This window comes from Columba livia, chromosome 1, assembly GCF_036013475.1.
Source record: "Columba livia isolate bColLiv1 breed racing homer chromosome 1, bColLiv1.pat.W.v2, whole genome shotgun sequence".
NCBI lineage: Eukaryota > Metazoa > Chordata > Aves > Columbiformes > Columbidae > Columba > Columba livia.
The window spans coordinates 154124926-154143581 of record NC_088602.1 but is presented as its reverse complement, the minus strand read 5'-3'; the positions used below and the strand labels follow the sequence as shown (position 1 = coordinate 154143581).

General features: G+C 39.3%; 1 protein-coding gene across 4 annotated transcripts in view; it reads left to right on the top strand.

Annotated features, from left to right (window-relative positions):
• LARGE1 (LARGE xylosyl- and glucuronyltransferase 1) overlaps positions 1–18656 on the top strand; it is a 285324-nt gene that overhangs the window by 249732 nt on the left and 16936 nt on the right. For all 4 annotated transcript variants that reach the window (XR_010467740.1, XR_010467739.1, XM_065039545.1 and 1 more), the window contains 3 exons: positions 963–1118; positions 11042–11205; positions 16111–16389. Coding sequence is in view for 2 of the 4 variants with exons in the window: in XM_065039545.1 (XP_064895617.1) it covers positions 963–1118; positions 11042–11205; positions 16111–16389 (599 nt within the window). In the remaining 2 variants the exon portion in view is untranslated. The remainder of the gene's footprint in view (positions 1–962; positions 1119–11041; positions 11206–16110; positions 16390–18656) is intronic.

Here is an 18656-nt window from a genome sequence, read left to right as displayed (position 1 = left end):
AACCTCCAGAACTCCGAGCTTGGAAATATTCCCAAGGGAGATATTTTTTTAATCTCTTTAGAAGGAATAAAGCTGAATACAAAGCTTTTGGTGTTTGTTTGTTTTTTCTTATGCCTAAAATATAGCCTCTATAAATTGAAATCATTCCTGCAAACCACTTTTGTCTCCCTCTTAGTTTTTCCTTATGCCCCTGTTCTCATTCGTACTAGCAGCAGTGCAAAGTCACCTTGATGTAAATGAGAATCAGGCCCTTTATGTCAGCATTAGAGTTAAATCTAGGGCAGTGTGAGAGTCATCTTCAGTTAGCAGAGGCGAAATACCTGCTAGAAATTGGAATCCAAAGAGTGAAGCATTTTACTGCATCACTGTGTTGTGTAATGCAACTGAGGTCAGTCATGTTTAAATGAAGCAATGGCAAAAAGGAAGTTAGATTAAATTCAGTCTTTTTTTGAAGGGTGTAAATGGGTATAAGAATTCATTTCAAGCTTTTTCTTCTCTATACCTAACTAGAGAAGAGTCTGCCTGGCCTGAAACAGTGAGTCAATTTCATTAGCTGAAACAGTCATGTGGAAATCTGAGATTAATTTTTAATACCTACATCCCTGTGTCCCTTGTCCTGCCACTTTCTGCAACAGAGTCCATAACCTATAAGGTCTGTGATTAGAGTTGTGGCAGCATTTAGGAGGTGCTGCATCACAAACCGCAGCAGCACCTGACTGGGATGTGCAGGTAATCCTATGGAGGAGTTTGAAAGCACATCACCTCTGGAGTATGCAGTTACTTGTGAAAGATGTGGCAAAGCCTTCCTGATAAAAAGACAGAGGTGTGTGTGGTTTGAGGTTGGGTTTTTTTTGTTGTTGTTGTTTTTAAGAGGGCAGCGAACTGAACACACATAAAAAGAGCAGATAAAGCAAATCTGTATTCTAACAGCAGAATGTGTTTTCTATTTCTTTCCCTCTGAGGTGATTCACTGGAACTCACCGAAGAAGCTCCGAGTGAAAAACAAGCACGTGGAGTTTTTCCGCAACCTCTACCTGACATTCCTGGAGTACGATGGGAATTTGCTGAGACGGGAACTCTTTGGCTGCCCCAGCGAGGCAGATGTTAACAGTGAAAATGTAAGTGGGATGTGTAGGGCTTGACAATTTAAAAGGGGGTTCATACAAGGCACAGGCTACCTGAAGACTTGGAGATCTGGTGGCACAAGTAGTGTGGTGTGAGGGACTCAGGAGAATTGAGGTCAGTGCTCAGATTCCAGGAGTGACACTGTGCACATCATTCAGTCTCTCTGTGCCTCAGTTCCTTGCCTGTAAAACGCTTGATTTAATCCTTCCTTTCCTCTCTTTTCTGTGGGGTTTTTTTGTCTACCTTGCCTTTTAAAAATCCCCAACAAATGTAACATCACAAACTGAAAATTAGTATTTGGGCTCTTACTGCCATTAGGCAGTTCTGCAAATCTCACCCTTAAACCTAAAACGTTCCAGGGGAAGGGTTTCTTTCTTATTGTGTGTTTGTTCAGCATATGGTGATGTCAATTTTGGCTAGTAGATACTAATACACAAATAATGAAGATGAAATAAAAATTTCAAGACTACTGGTTTTAGGTCTATGAGTTTTTGCCATGCTGTAAGCTATAGAATGGGTTAATACTTCAAGATTCACATAGGCTGTGAGGCTGCACGTTTTTTCTGCACTGCCCCTAACCAAACACAGCAGCATTTATGTGAATCTGCATAAAATTTGCAATCAGAACTTTTCAGATGAAGCAGATCCTTTGGAAGTGTTTGAAATCAAGGATGTTTGCATACATATGTTCTTATGTGTTTATGCCTTAGTACATGTAGTAAAATATACACAGATGTATATGAACTCTCGGTGTATAATGTGGTCTGTGGAGATTTCTAGACTAAGTATCAATTTTGGCTATGTAGTTTGAATGGGAATAAAAAGGAACCTGTAATATTTTATGTTATCTTCAGGAAAAAAACATCTAAAATATACAGCATTCTCTCTATAAAAATCAATAAAGCGAAGCCAATATCATGTACACATTAGCAGTTAAGAGGTAATTGGCAATCAATAGCATTGTTGAGGCTTGTAGTGTTTCCATTTAGTCTGTGGATAAAATGACCACAGGAGATGCTGTTTCCAATTCTTTAACTATAGAACTCAGACATTGGATAGATATATTTTAGCCCAAGGCATAGCTTCCCAGATACTTACCTGACCATCCCACTATGTTGTGAAAGGAGTGGGAAATGATGAGAAATGAGATAAACGTTAACTTGGAGAGACTGAAGCAGGGAAGAGAGAGAGAAGCAGCAAAGCGCACAGTGCGAGCAAAAGCACATGGAGAAGGAAAATGCTCTGCAAGAGTGACAGGCTTTTAGACAATGAAGTGAACTGAATGTGATAAAAGACCACTAAGAATCTGATGGTCAGAGACATCAGGATACGATAGACGAGAGTAGAGGGTAGCATAGGAAGGGAAAAGGGGAGTGAGACTTAAAAGACAACAGAAGAAAGCACACCTTCATCACATGCAGGTTAAAATTATACCGGATTCAAAACATGTTGTGTGAGTTCGAAGAGCATGAATGCAGTCACAGACTTGTTGCTATATTTTCCACAGCTCTGTAAATCTATTCCCTAACACTTAATAAGCAGATTTATTCCAGATGACAAGTTGCTGGGGAGCAGTGCAAAGTGAATGCAAGTTCTTGCTGCTGAAAATGGCAGTCCTGAAAGTTTAAAATGGCTCATTTTACTGAATTTTTATCTAGTTGACAGACGCTGGAAATGACTAACTGTTCAAGCCTGTTTCTTATTCCAGACAAGTAGAACGCAATATGGTATAGGGTATGGCTTGTCTCTGAAAAGGAAAAGTAACTCATTCTTCCATTTATAAATTAAAAAAAGAGATACTGGAAAAGAGTGAGCTAGACATACAAAAATACATGAATCCTAATTTGCCATGAAACACCAAAAACTTAACAGCCTTCTGTCAAAACAATTGGATATAGAAAAAAAGAAAATCTAGCTTCAGGTAGCCTAAGAGTAGTCACTTTGGAGAAGGTGTTGGCTTCTTATTAGTTCTTATTAGTTACTCTTTATTAATTCTTATTTAGTTACTTATTAATACTTATTTAATTATTTTATTAATTCTTATTAGTTACTCTTTATGTAAGCTCCCTTCTGAACTTGACTCTATCTTGTTTTTATTGTACAATACAATAGGCAAGTTTCAGCTTTGAAGTTATGAGGCTCTAAGAATAGGATTATCATGAATACCACTCTTTCACTCTGTCTAATGTAGCACATACAGTGTCACAGGTGTCATATTAAAAAACAGTACATTGCTGTGATCTATTGCAGGATAATCTTCCGAAGCAGAGCATCTTGTAAGGTGGGCAGGGAACCACTGTTTGTCATTCCTTCCAGTACAAGAACTAGGGGGCACGAGGTGTGAAAAGAACAAGTAGCACGTTCAAAACAAAAATAGACTTTTCACCCACGATGTAATGGAGCTTTGAGCTGGAGGTAATGTTGCTAGAAATCTACATATGCTCAGAAGTGACTCTTCATGGAAAGAAACATCAATCGGGAGCAGTTAAGCTTTGGTGCAGCAAGTCCTTGAACCCCAGGTTCGGGACGTGGGGAGCATTCTGACAAAGCATCGCTGAACGCTCTCCCTGCTCTTACCCTCCTCTCCAGCTGGAGACAGGGTGCTGGGCAAGATGGACCTTTAGTCTGACAAGATGCAGCCACACATTTCCGTTAGGATTCCTAAACATATATATTATATAAAAGGCTATAATTTCTGCAGAGTCAAGTATTTATAAAGTAGGAATTGCTATTGCTATAAAGTAGGAATAGCTTTTATTGCAAATACTAGCTATCTTAATAGCCATTATTTTTTCCTTTGTTCTCTGAATTGAGACTAGTAGCCCCAAAACACAATTGAGCTTTATTATGTTGGGCATTGTATATGGGTAAAAGGTGTTCCTTCAGCTGCCTGTTCTTCTCTGCATGGTGGATCAGTGGATAAAATATCAGAATAGCTCTGATAGTTTTATAATCAGAGAGAATTATTTAAGCACAAAATGCACTAAGCCCTGTTGTGCAAGAAGCAGTGGCTGTGTGTCTGTCACTCACAGTCTGGCTGTATCAGAATCTGCCCTTGAAGTCTTGTTCCAAAATGCCAGCCATTGCTTCTCTATAGTTTAATATTTGTAGTGACGTTTTATTTAAAATGCAATTAAGGAATCTCATTTGTAATGCAAATATCTGTGAAACGTGAAAAGGAAGTGTGGCAGTGAGTTCCGCTGGGCTGGTTCTGTTACTCTAAGGCCCCATTACATTTCTCATCAGTACCGAGATGGCCTTAATATGAGTATAAGTTGTGTATCTTCAGTTTTGAAGGACTCTTTACAGTGCCAGAAATACATAAAGGGACATTAGTTTAAAAGGTAATCAGACCTTACATTGAACTCCCTCATGTGTATGTGTGCACATACATGTGTCCTTAAATATGTGTTTATATGCATGAGGAAGGATTAGCAATTTTCTTTTTTAGTGTTTGCTAAGGAAGTATAATACCACGGACTGATGTTTAAGAGGTCTAAAGGCAGTCTTTGGATCTTATACTGCGTAGTCCTGATCTAGTCAGTTGCTGATCTTCAACTGCACCAAGCAATGCTGTTATTAGGTTCCAAAATGTTACAAATGAGAATTGACAGAACAGATAGCACTCTGAAATGGAAATATCGGAGGAAGAGAAACACAGACGGGGATAATTTTTCTGTTTATGTAAAAATGCTTTTATTTATGTTTATGTGTACCTACATTTTTCATTCTTTCCTTGAAATATTCAAGCTGAAAGACCTGGTGTGTTGCAGGGACAGGCGTGGAGAAGAGCCTGTCACATTCTCCTTGCCATAGACCAGTATTGTAAGTCTCCTTTATTCAGTATGTGCTAAAATGAGATTACACAGAGCAGACTTTACTCTACAAATTTGTATTACAGTCACCCCTTTGCCTTTGTGCAGATTTTGGATGGGAAATTCAGAATATGAACCAAATCCTCCTGTAAATACATCCATTGACTCAAGTGGCCTCTGGAGCACATCCTTAGTCACTCCATCCTACTTGTTCCCTGCTATTCCCCCCTTCTCACTCCTTCTTTCTTACTTTGATGCAAGGCAGAAGATAATCTTGAATTTGAACATTTTGTTTTGGCTTTTAATGCTTATGTCCAGCATTTCATTCTAAAGGACCTACTGTAAAACCTAAAATATTGCAACAGGATATTCTGTGTCCCAACCTGTCTCTATAGGTACGCTATGAAATAGATATTACAAGCCTGATTTTAGCACACAGACCCAAACTCAACCTTTTAGCATTCTCATAAAACTTCCTTCCTGCAGACAGCTTCGCGCCAGGTACTTCTGCCAAAGCATTAAATCTGAAGGTTGAATGGGGTGTCCCCTATTAGTGGAGCCTGTGTCCTGATCCAAGTCCAGAGCAATATCAGTAGGAAGTTTTATCACTGATTTTACTTAGTTTAAGAAAAGGACAGTAGACTTATATTAGAGAAGACTTTCAGAAAACACAGGAAAAAATTCTCTGCAGATTTTTATTTTCAGATTTTTCAAATCAGTTTAAAAGAAACAGTGTAAAAAATCTAGTTCTTGCTGAAAATACTTGCTTAGGTGTATTCTTACTAAATGTCTTTTTACTTTACTTTTTTTGTGCAAAACCGGAGGTTCTTAATATTAGCAAATGGCTGTAATATCCACCAGAAAAGCAGGAGATTCTATACCACATAGCAGAAACTCTAATAACAAATTTAGCCATTTTTGAATGTCTCAAAATAGCATGCAAAGGGAGCTTCCAAGCCAGTATCAGGGCACTGAACTTGCATTCAGACTGATGCTTTGATGACTACCTGTTGCTCTTGTAGAACTTCAGAATACGGCATCATTTGTAAGACTTCGATTTAAAGTTACTATTTGGTCATGACATAGATTTTCTTTAGTAATAACAGACAGTATATGGCAGTTTTGAGGTGAAATCCTGACTTCCCCAGCTGTGTTTCTTTCTATTATTACAACTGTTATTGTTATTAAATGCTGAGCTGGCAGCCCATCCTGTTAGTTGCATGAAAGTTGCCATTGTACCACTTTCAACTGGTTACAATATTGCTAGATGGGCTATCCTGCGGACTGGGATTTTTCTTTTTTTGGCATACTGATATGTCTCTTTTTTTCTGTTCTCTCATTTTTTGAGGTGAAACATGGGGAAAAGCTTGGGGAGTTTTCCCACATCACAACTTTTTATGACCTCTTCATGGAAATACCCCATACCTCAGAGAAGGAACTAACTTTTGGGCCAGGAACCTGTCTTCTGCCAACCTGGTGAAAACTTAAGCAAACTGTAATGCTGAAAAATCATGGTTTACACATCCACAGTGGTGTTTTCTTTGGCTTTTAAGGAGGCTCAGATCTGTCAAGACTCTTTCTTGCGAGTGTGCATGGATACTTCTGACCAGATTTTATATATCCCAGTGACCAGTTGAGCATGCTGCAGGCAAGGGGCCTGGACAAAAATTGGCATTTTCTGTGACTGTTTCTTCTGAGACCTCCATGCCAGGTTCTGACTGCACAGTAGAGCAGAGAGCAGACACCTGTTTGGTCTCTGTTCTGGGAGGCATCTGTTGCCCTTACTGATGTCCAGACAGTATGGAGGATAAAAAAATCCAGATTCACATATAAAAGGGATGAAAGCTAGGTCAAAGGCAGAAAGAAAAGTTTTCATTGAGGTTCTGGAGAGAGAGTATTTGGAGCAGAAGAAGAAAGGATTGATGGTACCCGTAGGTATAGGGAGCTGGCAGAGTATTGAAGTAAGGACCATGGGACTAGAAACAGAGCTGTGACTGGCTTAGGCTGTGGAACGTGCCACACCAGAAGGAACAGGGCTAGGAACAATCTGGGGAAACAAAAGCAAGGTCACCAAGCAAGGCACTGTGCTGCAGGGGAGGTCTGGAAACAGCTCAGGCAAGAAGGCTTGGCAGGGCTTTTGAAGAGGACTACCAAGATCTGACATCTGCAGCTGAGATCAAGAGAAGTTGTACTTCATATTTACAGACCGTTCTAAGGTATTAGGCCTGCCTAAAAATTGGGTTCTTGGTAGTGTTGATTAGCCTGGAGAAAAGGAGGCTGAAGGGAGACCTTGTCGCTGTCTACAACTACCTGAAAGGAGGTTGTAGCATGGAGGGGGTTGGTCTCTTCTCCCAAGTAACAAGTGACAGGACAAGAGAAAATGGCCTCAGGTTGCACCAGGGGAGGTTTAGGTTGGACATTAGGAAAAATTTCTTCACAGGGTTGCCAGGCATTGGAACAGGCTGCCCAGGGAAGTGGTGGAGTCACCATCCCTTGAGGTGTTTAAAAGGCGTTTAGATGAGGTTCTTAGGGATATGGTTTAGTGCCAGAGTTAGGTTATGGTTGGAATTGATGATCCTGAGGGTCTCTTCCAAATGAAATGTTTCTATGATTCTATGTTTTGCAGTCAAAATAAGCCATTACTTCCATTTAGCAAGAGTATTAGCTATTTTGTACGTGCTGCAGCAAAATTCCTCATGCTAGGTAGGCTTGCTCAGACACTACCCTCTCTGTCCTAAGCACAGCTTGGTTTCACAGAAGGCTCTGTTTGACCCATAGCAAGTGTACAAATTTTTATGGCATGGGAGGAATAAAGGTTTAATTGATGTGGGATTAGTCTGGCCTTTATTACTAATCATTGGAGAAGCCTGAAGTACTTTATGTAGGTCATCCCAAACAAGACTCCTCCCTACATCATCATCTGCTTTGTTTATGCCACGCTAAAGAAAACAGTTAATTCATACACTCTCAAAGTGCTAAATTTTGCAATCCAGGTTCCCTCCTGGTGGGAACTGGGACAGCTACCCAGGAGGAAATGAAACTGCTGCAGTTTATAACCAGATTATAGTTTCATCCTGGGCTGGTGTTATTTTTCATCTCAGTGGCTAAGCTGAGTTGATTTTGTGCTATGAATCTTAACTGCACACACTGGCAGAAGGAAAGATGATCTGAAAGTTAAAGCTTCTCATCTAAGCTGTTCAATTCCTGTCGTGTTAGCATGATACTGAGTGAGTTAGTGACTTAAGCTTAGTGTCATCTCACTTCACCTTAAACACTTGATGAGAGAGAGATGCCTACATTAGGGCTTTTATCCCCTTCCCCAAGATCTAAATAGCCTCTAGACGCAAAACACTGTTTGTTGGTGGTTTTGTAAAAAGATCACTAATCCCTAAGAAAATACTTCTGATCCTGGATTTTGGACCGATCTCATCTGAGATGAATTCCTGTAGATTTTGGTGGGAAGTAAATTGCTCCTGTGACATAACAGTTAAAAAAGGCTAAAGCCAATCACAAATTTACCTTAGGAAGGGAGATAGAAAACAGCACCTCATATCATACAAATGTATTAGTCAGACAATTAGACCTGGTAAATCATGACGATTTATGGTACTGTTGAATACCCTCTGGCCTGCCTGTGCCTCTGGCCAGCCTAGCTTTAAAAATTACTTTTCCTGAGATGAAGTCTGATCACCTGCCACAGCTGGTTGCCCAGAGAAGTAACTTAGCATATATTTTTTTATGTATTTGTCTCTTTGTCTGGGCACTATGCATGTCATGGCTGCCATTTTTATTTCTAGAGCAAGTAACATCATGATGCTAATGAAAGCACGTCTTGTTTCCCAGTACAATATTTCCTAAGAGAACATCTACCATGCACAGTCTGCAAAGAATACATTTTTCAACTGTGAGAGTGTTTCCTAGAGGTGACATTTCCCACATGCTCAGTGGCAAGTAGCCTTATCATTGAAAATCTTGTAGAAACAGTGAATCTTATGCTAAACAGGTACTTGCTTATGAGAATACATACTGTCACTCTAAGGTTAAGAAGTCTTTGCTATATTAGGTGTATTGTTGTAAGTATAATGGAGGGATACATAATGGTGATGCCATCTTTTTATCATATCCAGCTGACACTAAGGTCCTTATTTTGGTGGTACACTTTGCAACACAAATGTGATCTCATAATCATTCAGTGACTACTTATATTGTTTTAACCATTTAAATTTCAATAATTTCCTTGATAATTCTGTTAAGGACATATTGATATCTCTTTTCAAGGAAGAAACAGAAAGATACAATGTTCTTTCTGGCCTTTGTTGTAAATATTGGGTTTAATTAGAATATTGTTTGAATATGGTTTGGAAAACAAAGTACAGGCTCAGCTGAATGATGATTTGTAAAGCAGAATGAGTGAAACTCTAAGAATACGTAAAAGAATTCCTGATTTCCATTCCACCAAAGGAGATCTTGATTTCAATAGAAGTTTTACTTGAGTAAAGACTTGTCAAGATTCAGACTGTAGTCTTTCTAATAGCAGTCTCTCTTGAGGGCCATTTTAAGATCTCTGCAGAACAATAACACAGAAGAATGAGAGCCTGATCCAAAACTCATTGAAATCAAAGGAGGTTATTTCCATTATTCAAAAGAAGATTATAGACTGATGTACAGGAAAGTATCAGGAATTATTTCTTCAGACTTCACAGGAAAACATTCAACTGTAAGCATTATTGTTGATGGCAACCATTATGCTTATAGTTCCAAGAACAACAGCTCTTCTTCTTAACACAGTATTAGAACAAAAAAATACCTCCGTTTTAATATTTTTTTCTTGAGGATGGTGAAACTATTACCTTCAATCATTCTGAACAGGACAAAAAGAGAGATTTTAAAATCTAAATGAATGTCTGTAATTCAATAATCTGATGCATTAACCAGTTTTGAAGTGCACTGTGATCTTTATAAAAACTTGTAAAATTCCTGTATTTTTCTTACTTTCAGATAAATATGTAATTCTTCTTGTATGATGCTTTTAAGAAATAAAATAAAAAAATGATACCTTTATTAATAAAGCTACATTTTAGAGCAATACAAATGGAAGTTGACCAGTTAAGACTATATGTAATTTTAATCTTCACTACATTTTGTTGTACATTTTACAGCAGGTAGGACTGCCTTTCCCTTCTAAGTGAATGCATTTTCAATAATTTAGACAGATATTTGGCTTTAAAATAATGTAGTTCAGGGATGGGATTGGTCAGCTGCATGGACATTTGGTCAGTTTTTCTCTTCCTCCTTTCCCCAGAGCTAAACTTCTATTCTTTTGAAGCTACATCTCTAAGCAACTCAGTATTGGATTGCTTTGAGATGCTCATTTTGACTTTGAAGGGGCTTGATTTCCAAGGGAGCCAAAAACTACCAGTTCTCTCCTAATCTGCCATTCTTTGGATTTCTCAAACTAGATACCCAAAGCATTAATCCCTTAAGAAGTGTGGTCTTAATTCTGGCACCTCTGCAGTTGAAAGATTATTTTCCTTGCAATATTGAACCAGCGCAGGTACATAAATCTCGAGAGATGGAATACTGGTCAGTTAAAGATGTTGCTTTTCCAGCTGTCTCTCCATGCTGCTGTTACGCAGCAGTTGCTGTTCTCCAACAGAGGCAGCAGAATGGGAATTGCTCAGTCCGGTACCTCCAACCTTAATCTTCTGCTCAGTCTTGTCTACTGGAGTTCTATGTCTATGGGTAGTTTTTGAAACTCTGCTTCTAATGAGGAAAGACATTATGCATCATGTTGGAGCATTAACTCCGAAATTTGGGGTTTATTAAACTTGTGATTGTTCACTGTTTCATTGCTAGTCTGGATGTTGAAAGTGTGTCATACAGATAATATATATGATATATAGGTCATAATGCAATGGTCTGTCCATGTTATCATTTACTTACAAGTGCTTTCTTCTAATCTCTTGCCAAGTGACTTGCAAGAGTGAAGCTTGAGAAAATCCCGCTACTCTCTATGTTCCAAGTTCCCAAGCTCCTTGTTCTCTCTGAATTGCTAAAATAATTATGAAGAACTTACCTATATGTCGACTTTTGCCTTACAGCTCCAGAAACAGCTGTCTGAGCTGGATGAGGATGACTTATGCTATGAATTTCGTCGAGAACGTTTCACCGTCCATCGCACTCATTTGTATTTTCTACATTACGAATACGAGCCTGCTTCAGACAATACCGATGTAACTCTGGTGGCTCAGCTGTCAATGGACAGGTAGGGAAAATCTCTTCTTCTTCTTCTGGAAGCGTGCGACAATTAGTATTTTCTTGGGGAGAAATCTAGCCGTTTCATGCTTTAGGGAAAGAAAAAACTTACTTTCTTATAGAAACTTGGATGTCAGCCTGTAAAAACTTCCTTAACTTAAAAGTAGCACATGTAGATATCACACATGTATCCAGACTTCAGCTCTGAAGTGCACACACGAATGTTCACAAGAGGCTGAATACTGGAACTGCAGGGGTTTTTACTTGGCAGGATTGCTAAGTTTGTAATAGGCTTAGACAAGCAGTTGTAGCTGACCAATTTTTTACACACAGTATTTCCTCATTATATAGTGTTAGTTTTGCTTTCATTGGCATTTTCCTTGCAGAAAATTTCAATCAGTGACTTTTCTTACAGCAAAAATAAAAACTAAACATTTTAGTTTCAAATTGGAAAGTAGAAAATAAACTTTTTTTTTTTAATGTGCTAGCATGAAATGAAAAATCTCCTTTTGAGAGGAGTCATTGCATTTTTATATAAATGTTGATTTTCAGAATAACGTTTCTAGTTTAACTCTTTTTCAACTGTCAGTTCTGATGTAAAGTGGAATTTCACTGGTATTTCATTTGAGAAAAAGGATCCATTTTATGGCAAGTTCCACCTGCACCTTTCTGATTCCCACCATTGCAGTTAGTTGTTATTTTTCAGAAGCTCTGGAAGTGCAGTCTGGATCAGTCAGCCTTGTGAAATTTTAAATTGTTCATCTCCTTTTTCCTCCTCTTTCTCTTTGTAGTTACTGCTGTCAGAATGGGTTACAAAACAGATCAGAACTCCTTGAATATTAGCCAGAAATGGGTATTTCATTTAGCAGAGCACATACAGAATACAACATGACCCATGAATACCACCACTGCTACACCAGTAGAAGGAAGGTCAGCAGTATTCCAGGAGAGTCAGAGGAATTCAGATCAACAAGACATTTACAGACTGTTTTAAAAATAAATGCAAACGAATGACGGCTGTTCTGTTTCACCAGTGCCTCAGCATTGCGTCCTGCACATTGTGTTATGATTTGCTATGCACATCAGTGTCTGTTCTATTGATTTTTAATTGAGGAAACATTTCTTAAGTGTTCACAAACCTTTGAGTAAAAAGCTAAAGAAATAAATTAAACCAGACCCTGAGCGAGTGCCACAGTAAATTAGGAAAGCTGGTGTGTGCACATGGTATATTTTCCCCCCAGAATTTAATTCAAAAGGCTGAGCTGGGGCTCAGTGCTGATTCACTGGCACTGATGCAAAGTCTGAGCATCTGTTTCCCTTTCTGGATCCTCACTGGGGCACATGTTTTTATTGATAGACAGAACCACACATTTTTATTCAGGAAGAACAGCCCTCCTGATACTGTGCAGGAAAAATCTTCCCTGCTTCATTGCTGTGTTGCTATAAATTATTGATTTGAGTTGGAAATACTTTCTTTCAGCTAAAATCAATAAATAATATCATACCAAAGAACTGTTTAGCTGCTTTGTTTTCTTTCGCATCTTTCACTTACTGCCTTTTTTTTGTATCTTCTTTTAACCATTTTCATTAAAGTCCTCAAATATAGCTGTAGATGTTTAAGAATAGTATCTCAGATAGAAGATGGCATGTACATAAACAATGTGCTATACACTACCTTTCTGCATCGTTCTTTCAAGTGATCATCCAAGAAGAGGAAGGGCAAAAAAGCAGCTCCCAGTGTCTCCAGTCCTGTTGTAGCTGAGACTGGCCTGACTATTTTGACAGGCTGACATTTGGGGAATGGAAGAGACGGATGCAGTTTACGAGCTACCATTAATATCTTCAGATAGAAGCTTTGAGACAGACTTTGTCCAGTGTTGTTCATTATTGGTTAATTGTCACTTTTTATACTGGTGTGACATTTTCTTGGATAAGGGCTTGGTTGCATCGCAGATCAAGGGAGGTTATTGTCCCCCACTACTCTGCCCTGGTGAGTCCACATCTGGAGTACCATGTCCAGTTCTGGCCTCCCCAGTTTACAAAGGACAAGGAATTACTGGAGAGAGTCCAGTGTTGGGCTGCAAAGATGATTAGAGGTCTGGAGCAGCTTGGGTCTGTTCAGCTTGGAGAAGAGAACCTGAGAGGGGATCTCATCGATGTTTATAAATATCTCAAGGGTGGGTGTCAAGAGGATGGGACCAGACTCCTTTCAGTGGTGCCCAACGATAGGATGAGGGGCAACAGACACAGACTGAAGCACAGGAGGTTCCATCTAAACATGAGAAACTTTTCTGCCTTGAGGGTGCCCTGGAACAGGCTGCCCAGAGAGGCTGTTGAGTCTCCTCCTCTGGAGACATTCAGGACCCACCTGGACACATTCCTGTGAGATCTGCTCTGGTGAACCTGCTTTAGCAGGTGGGTTGGACTGGATGATCTCCAGAGGTCCCTTCCAACCTCAATCATTCTGTGACTGTGGTTTTCATGTATGTATTTTGACTGGGCAGCCTTTCTGAAGGCACGGTGTATACCTGGGTTTCAGAGATCAGAGCAGGAGTTAGAAAAATGTCAGATCAGGACATGGACGAGGAAAGGCACGATTGGCATTACGCTGCTTGAAGTCCGAATGAGATATAAATAGGTTGAGTATTCTTAAGAAAAGTGAAAACAAATAATCTCACAAAACTATTGAATTTCAGCAGAATTCTGTTGACTGAAACAGACCTTTAAGAAAACTTAACAACTAAATTATGATCTCATTATTATGCAGCACAGGAGTGTATTTATTTTTATTAGAGTCCTTAAGAGAACACTTTCCTCAAGAGTGCTAACAAAACCAAAATAACTTGGTCATGTTGTGCTTAGAAACTCGTAATTCTAAGTTTTATGGTCAAAGGAGGCTATTGTAACAACCTATAGAGAGTAGATAATGGAGCATCACCCAGCAGTCCCCGAATGAAATTCGTGCAAGTGGAGCCTGTCAATAAGAACTATGCAACAAAATGGAGCATTCTAAAAGGAACTAAGCTGTCCAGCTGGAAATTTATACCAGCAAAAGCCAGTTACCATTTAACTATCATGAAAAGCTTTGCAGGCGTTATCAGGTATGCTGTTTAAATAAGTTATGTATGCCATTTGTCCACTGCATGGAGTCCTTGAAGGGCATTTTGCTGCATTTCTTCCTAGGCAAGCATTCCATTTTTATAATGCTGCCTTAAATCTGAGTGCTGATGAATTTGAGTCTCCTGATTAATAGGTCTTCACCATGTTGGAAAAATGAAAAGGGAAACACAAACAAACAAACAAACAAGTATTTTTTTCTATTTATTATTTGTACAATAAAAAGCCTAAAGCCTTCACATACTTTTTAGATCTTTTTTATCGATCTGTGCTTCTAGTTCGGCTGTATGTTTCAGGCTGATAATAACCTTTGTTTCAATAATAGATAAAAAGAAAATAGTGTACTAGGTGTAGACTAATAAATGTAATATCTCATATGTAAGAAAAAATGATTGTATCATCTTGGATGTCATCACGATCATTCAGAAATGCAGGAAAAGTTATTAATGTTAAATCAGAATGTGTATTTGCTGGTATATCATTCCTTTCTGCTGCAAAGCTTAGGGAGATATTAGGAGGGGGAAATTATTTTCTCTGATTATGATGATGCAGAAAACTTTTCTTGTGTTCTGTATAAATATTAATAGGAAAAATCTAGTAATGTGGATTTGGAAGGGAGAGAAGATAATCATGTTATGTAGTCTACTCTTCCTAATTTTTCATAGGATATCTGACTAGGCTGTGTAGGTTCATTTCCCTTGTTACTCAAGAGACTTTGTAATCAGTCCTTGCTTTATTTTTGGATGGCATATCTTAATCTCTAGGCAATTCTCTGTAAATTACCAAAAGTGCTTAAATGATTTTGGCCAGGCTGGGTTTGATTTACGTTTGTATATGAGATCTTTTGTTGTCCTTTTCATCAATAGTATTGTAACTGTTGGAAGTTTTAAAAAATATATATTGATACAACCTGTTTTAAAAATGATGTAATGAAATTTGAGATACTGCTAATATATATACAAATTAGTACTTTAAATGATGGTTTTGTCTGAAATACTCTTTTGACATTCCACAGCACTGCCCATGTCTCTCCTTCCTTCTCCTCTTAATCCCTACATATAGTAAATCCCATTTCTATCAGTGTGTCATCCTTTTGCCCTTTCCCTGACAGTAAGTTTTTTTTTTCTAGTCAGTGCAAATGTTCACATAAGTCTGTATTCCCATGACTTTCAACAGCTTTTAAGATCTAAGTAGCTTGCAGAAATTGGAGGAAGGTTTTCCTAAACAGGAGGTAAAATGTTTCATGGGTCTGTACACCTTTCTTCTCCACAAGTGTGTGGAAGAGTGCTGCAGTGTGATAGTGTGTGAGAAAAGCTTGACCTGAAGTGTGAATTAAGCACCAGACCCTGATTAAGATTATGAGACCACTATCCTGTAAGTAGATGCACTTGGACAGATCCTTGCAACTGATCAAAGCTCCCATCAGATTAAATCCCATCGTCCACGTGGGTTTTCCTGCAGCATCAATCCTTAGGCAGAAAGGGTGGTATTGATTTCACCAAGCTTTAGGTATCTGAGTTGTGGGTGTGTGTATCTGAGCCAGGACCACCTTAGGCTCCCTTGCGTTCAGTGGAGAGCAGTAGGCATAACTAAGGGTGCAGTCCATCTGTCCAGCAGTAGACATCAACTTAGATGAGGTGAATTGTGCTATAGAAATATTTATTGCTTTCCACAGCATACAAAGTGACCTCAATCTGTCTCACCTAGAGATAGATATCTGTGTTTGATCAGGTGAACCCAGGCAAAGAGTCCCAGACAGGGAGACAGCCTTTTCTTATTCTCACGCTTCCTCTTTCAGGCTCCAGATGCTTGAAGCCATCTGCAAACACTGGGAAGGTCCAATCAGCCTGGCACTCTACCTTTCTGATGCAGAAGCCCAGCAGTTTCTGCGCTATGCCCAGGGCTCAGAAGTACTTATGAGCCGCCACAATGTCGGTTACCATATCGTGTACAAGGAGGGACAGTTCTATCCTGTGAATCTACTGAGGAACGTGGCCATGAAGCACATCAGCACACCGTACATGTTTCTGTCTGACATTGACTTCTTGCCCATGTATGGACTCTACGAGTACCTCAGGTAAATGGGCAGTGGGGGGATTCCCACCGCTGCCCTCATTTTCAGCCCCTCTGCACCCTACCCTTCTCACATATTCCCAAAATAATGCAGTTTGAGCAGATCTGAAAAAGGCAGCTTACAGATGTTTAAGGTGTGACAGTGCACAGCAAGGCACAAAAATGTTTAGGGTAGAGCAAGAGACTGTAACTGGAAATAAAGCAATACAGTTATGAAAGAAAAAAGGTCTAAATGTAAGCCCTGTTAGCCATGAGAATAATTGCTTCAGAGCAGCAGAAAAATCAATTTGAAAATTGAACTGGACTAAGTATTATCAAATGTGCAAGAACATCCTGTATTAGCAGAGATGTGAACTGGGCGATTCCCCTAAATGTCGCTCATTCTTAATGTCAGTGACAGAAAAAACATGCAAAGCATTACTGAGCTTGTTGTCCCTGTGACACACTCTTAATCCAGTTCCATATCTTGAAAAGAGGGTGATAGTCTAACCAGCTCAAAAATATGACAGCAACGCCAGCACCCGTCAAGGCAAAATAATTACCATAAGGAAACTGGGAAGAGTAAACCTCAGTGTGTGTCGTGTCATAATGAATGTGAGCAGATTGGGCTGAGCAAACTACAGACCTCTGATCCATTAACTGGTTTAATAAAGACCTTTTTCCCCTGCAGAGCCTGGTCATCTGAGGCCAGAGCATAGAGCAAGGAGGACACCCTGTGGCCAGACAGAGGGATTTCAGTTGTTTGGTCCTGAGTAGTTTTGATTTTCATCTTGGCAAAAGTTGATCGAAGTGTTCCAGTGAGGCTCTGTCTGTAGATGACCCCTTTCAGTCCGCAGGCCCGGGGTTTTGCAATGTGAGGAGAAATATGCCTTTCAATATTGTAATCTTATGGAGAAATTCCTTTTTTTCAAGCTTAGCAACTCAGTAAACTCTCTCTCACGTAGAGAATTAATTGCCATTTTCAATTTCTGCATCCATTTAGGGGGCCTAATTCAGTATGGTTTTTAAGACACTGGATTTCAGTACTATCCTTGGCGGTTTATCCCACTGTATCAGCTTGTTTCCAACTTATGTCAGGGATATTTCTTTTTGACTTACATTATGAGGGCTCAAAAATAATTCTGTCCCTTGCACACATTATCTGTTTCAAGATATGTTTGTTGGTGTTGGCTTTTCTGTTCTTCGATGTTAGTTTTGCATACTCATACATTTCTTCAGATCGATGCCGCACACAGTAGGAGTAGCAGCTGTTGATACTGGCCTGTAGTACCAAAAAAGCAACTTATTCTTCTGTGCAGCTTCACAGTGCACTGATGGGAGCCAGCACTGAGAGGGAGAAGAGAGAAGACAGAATAGCGTGCCACAATATACTTGACATGCTACAACCAGAGAAATCGTTCTCGCGTGGTGATAATGTATTGTAGAACTAAAGGCACAGTGATGCCTCCAGTTGGTGCTGTTTCAGGAAAAAAACACAAACAAACAAAAAAAAACTCCCACCAAAACAAAACACTCAGATTTGCACTGAAAGCTGTTGCATCCGTGACCTTGTGTTACTCCACATGCCTTTTCTGAGGTCCATACCACCTTAACTCTGACTGTGCCTCTCTCTTGCCTGGGAATATCAAAATTGCTAATGTATTGCTAGCAGCTCTTTAAAAAGGGATTGGATTTTTTTGCATGTCTACTAAAGGCTTTTGTTGCTTTTTCAATAATGATTTTTCTGAGCTAAATAGCAGGGAAGTACAGTGAGATTATTTTAAATACAGATACCCTGTATCTTTCTGCATTGACTGTTCCCACCACCTTTTCAAGTAGCCGTTTAGTGCTATCTGAGTGGCAGAAATTGTTTGTTAAAGAGATGTACAAACATTTTTGGCTTCATTTCCTCATATAGAACAACCGTAAGCAAATAGGAGTGGTGTGGTGTTTCAGGAATCGCTTTGTACAGAATGAGCCAGACAAATCCCTCTCACTTGCCAGTTTGCTGACTTACGTGTGTCATATATTGTGTCTCTGTAGACAATATGTTCTCAGAAAGAAAAGAATTTTAAAAAACATTTCAACATATTTTGAAGGTGGTGTGTGTGACAGGTTGTGGCTGGTTTTGAAGAAGCTGAAGGTTACCCATCCCTCTACGTATTTATTGCTAGCACTTGGATTGGTGCTAATTGAGCTTTTTCACAGCTGCTAAGTAAGACCATTTCAATGCTCCATCAAACCTCTGTTTTGTCCCACCTTCCTCTTCCTGTGAAGTACAAAAGGAAAGAA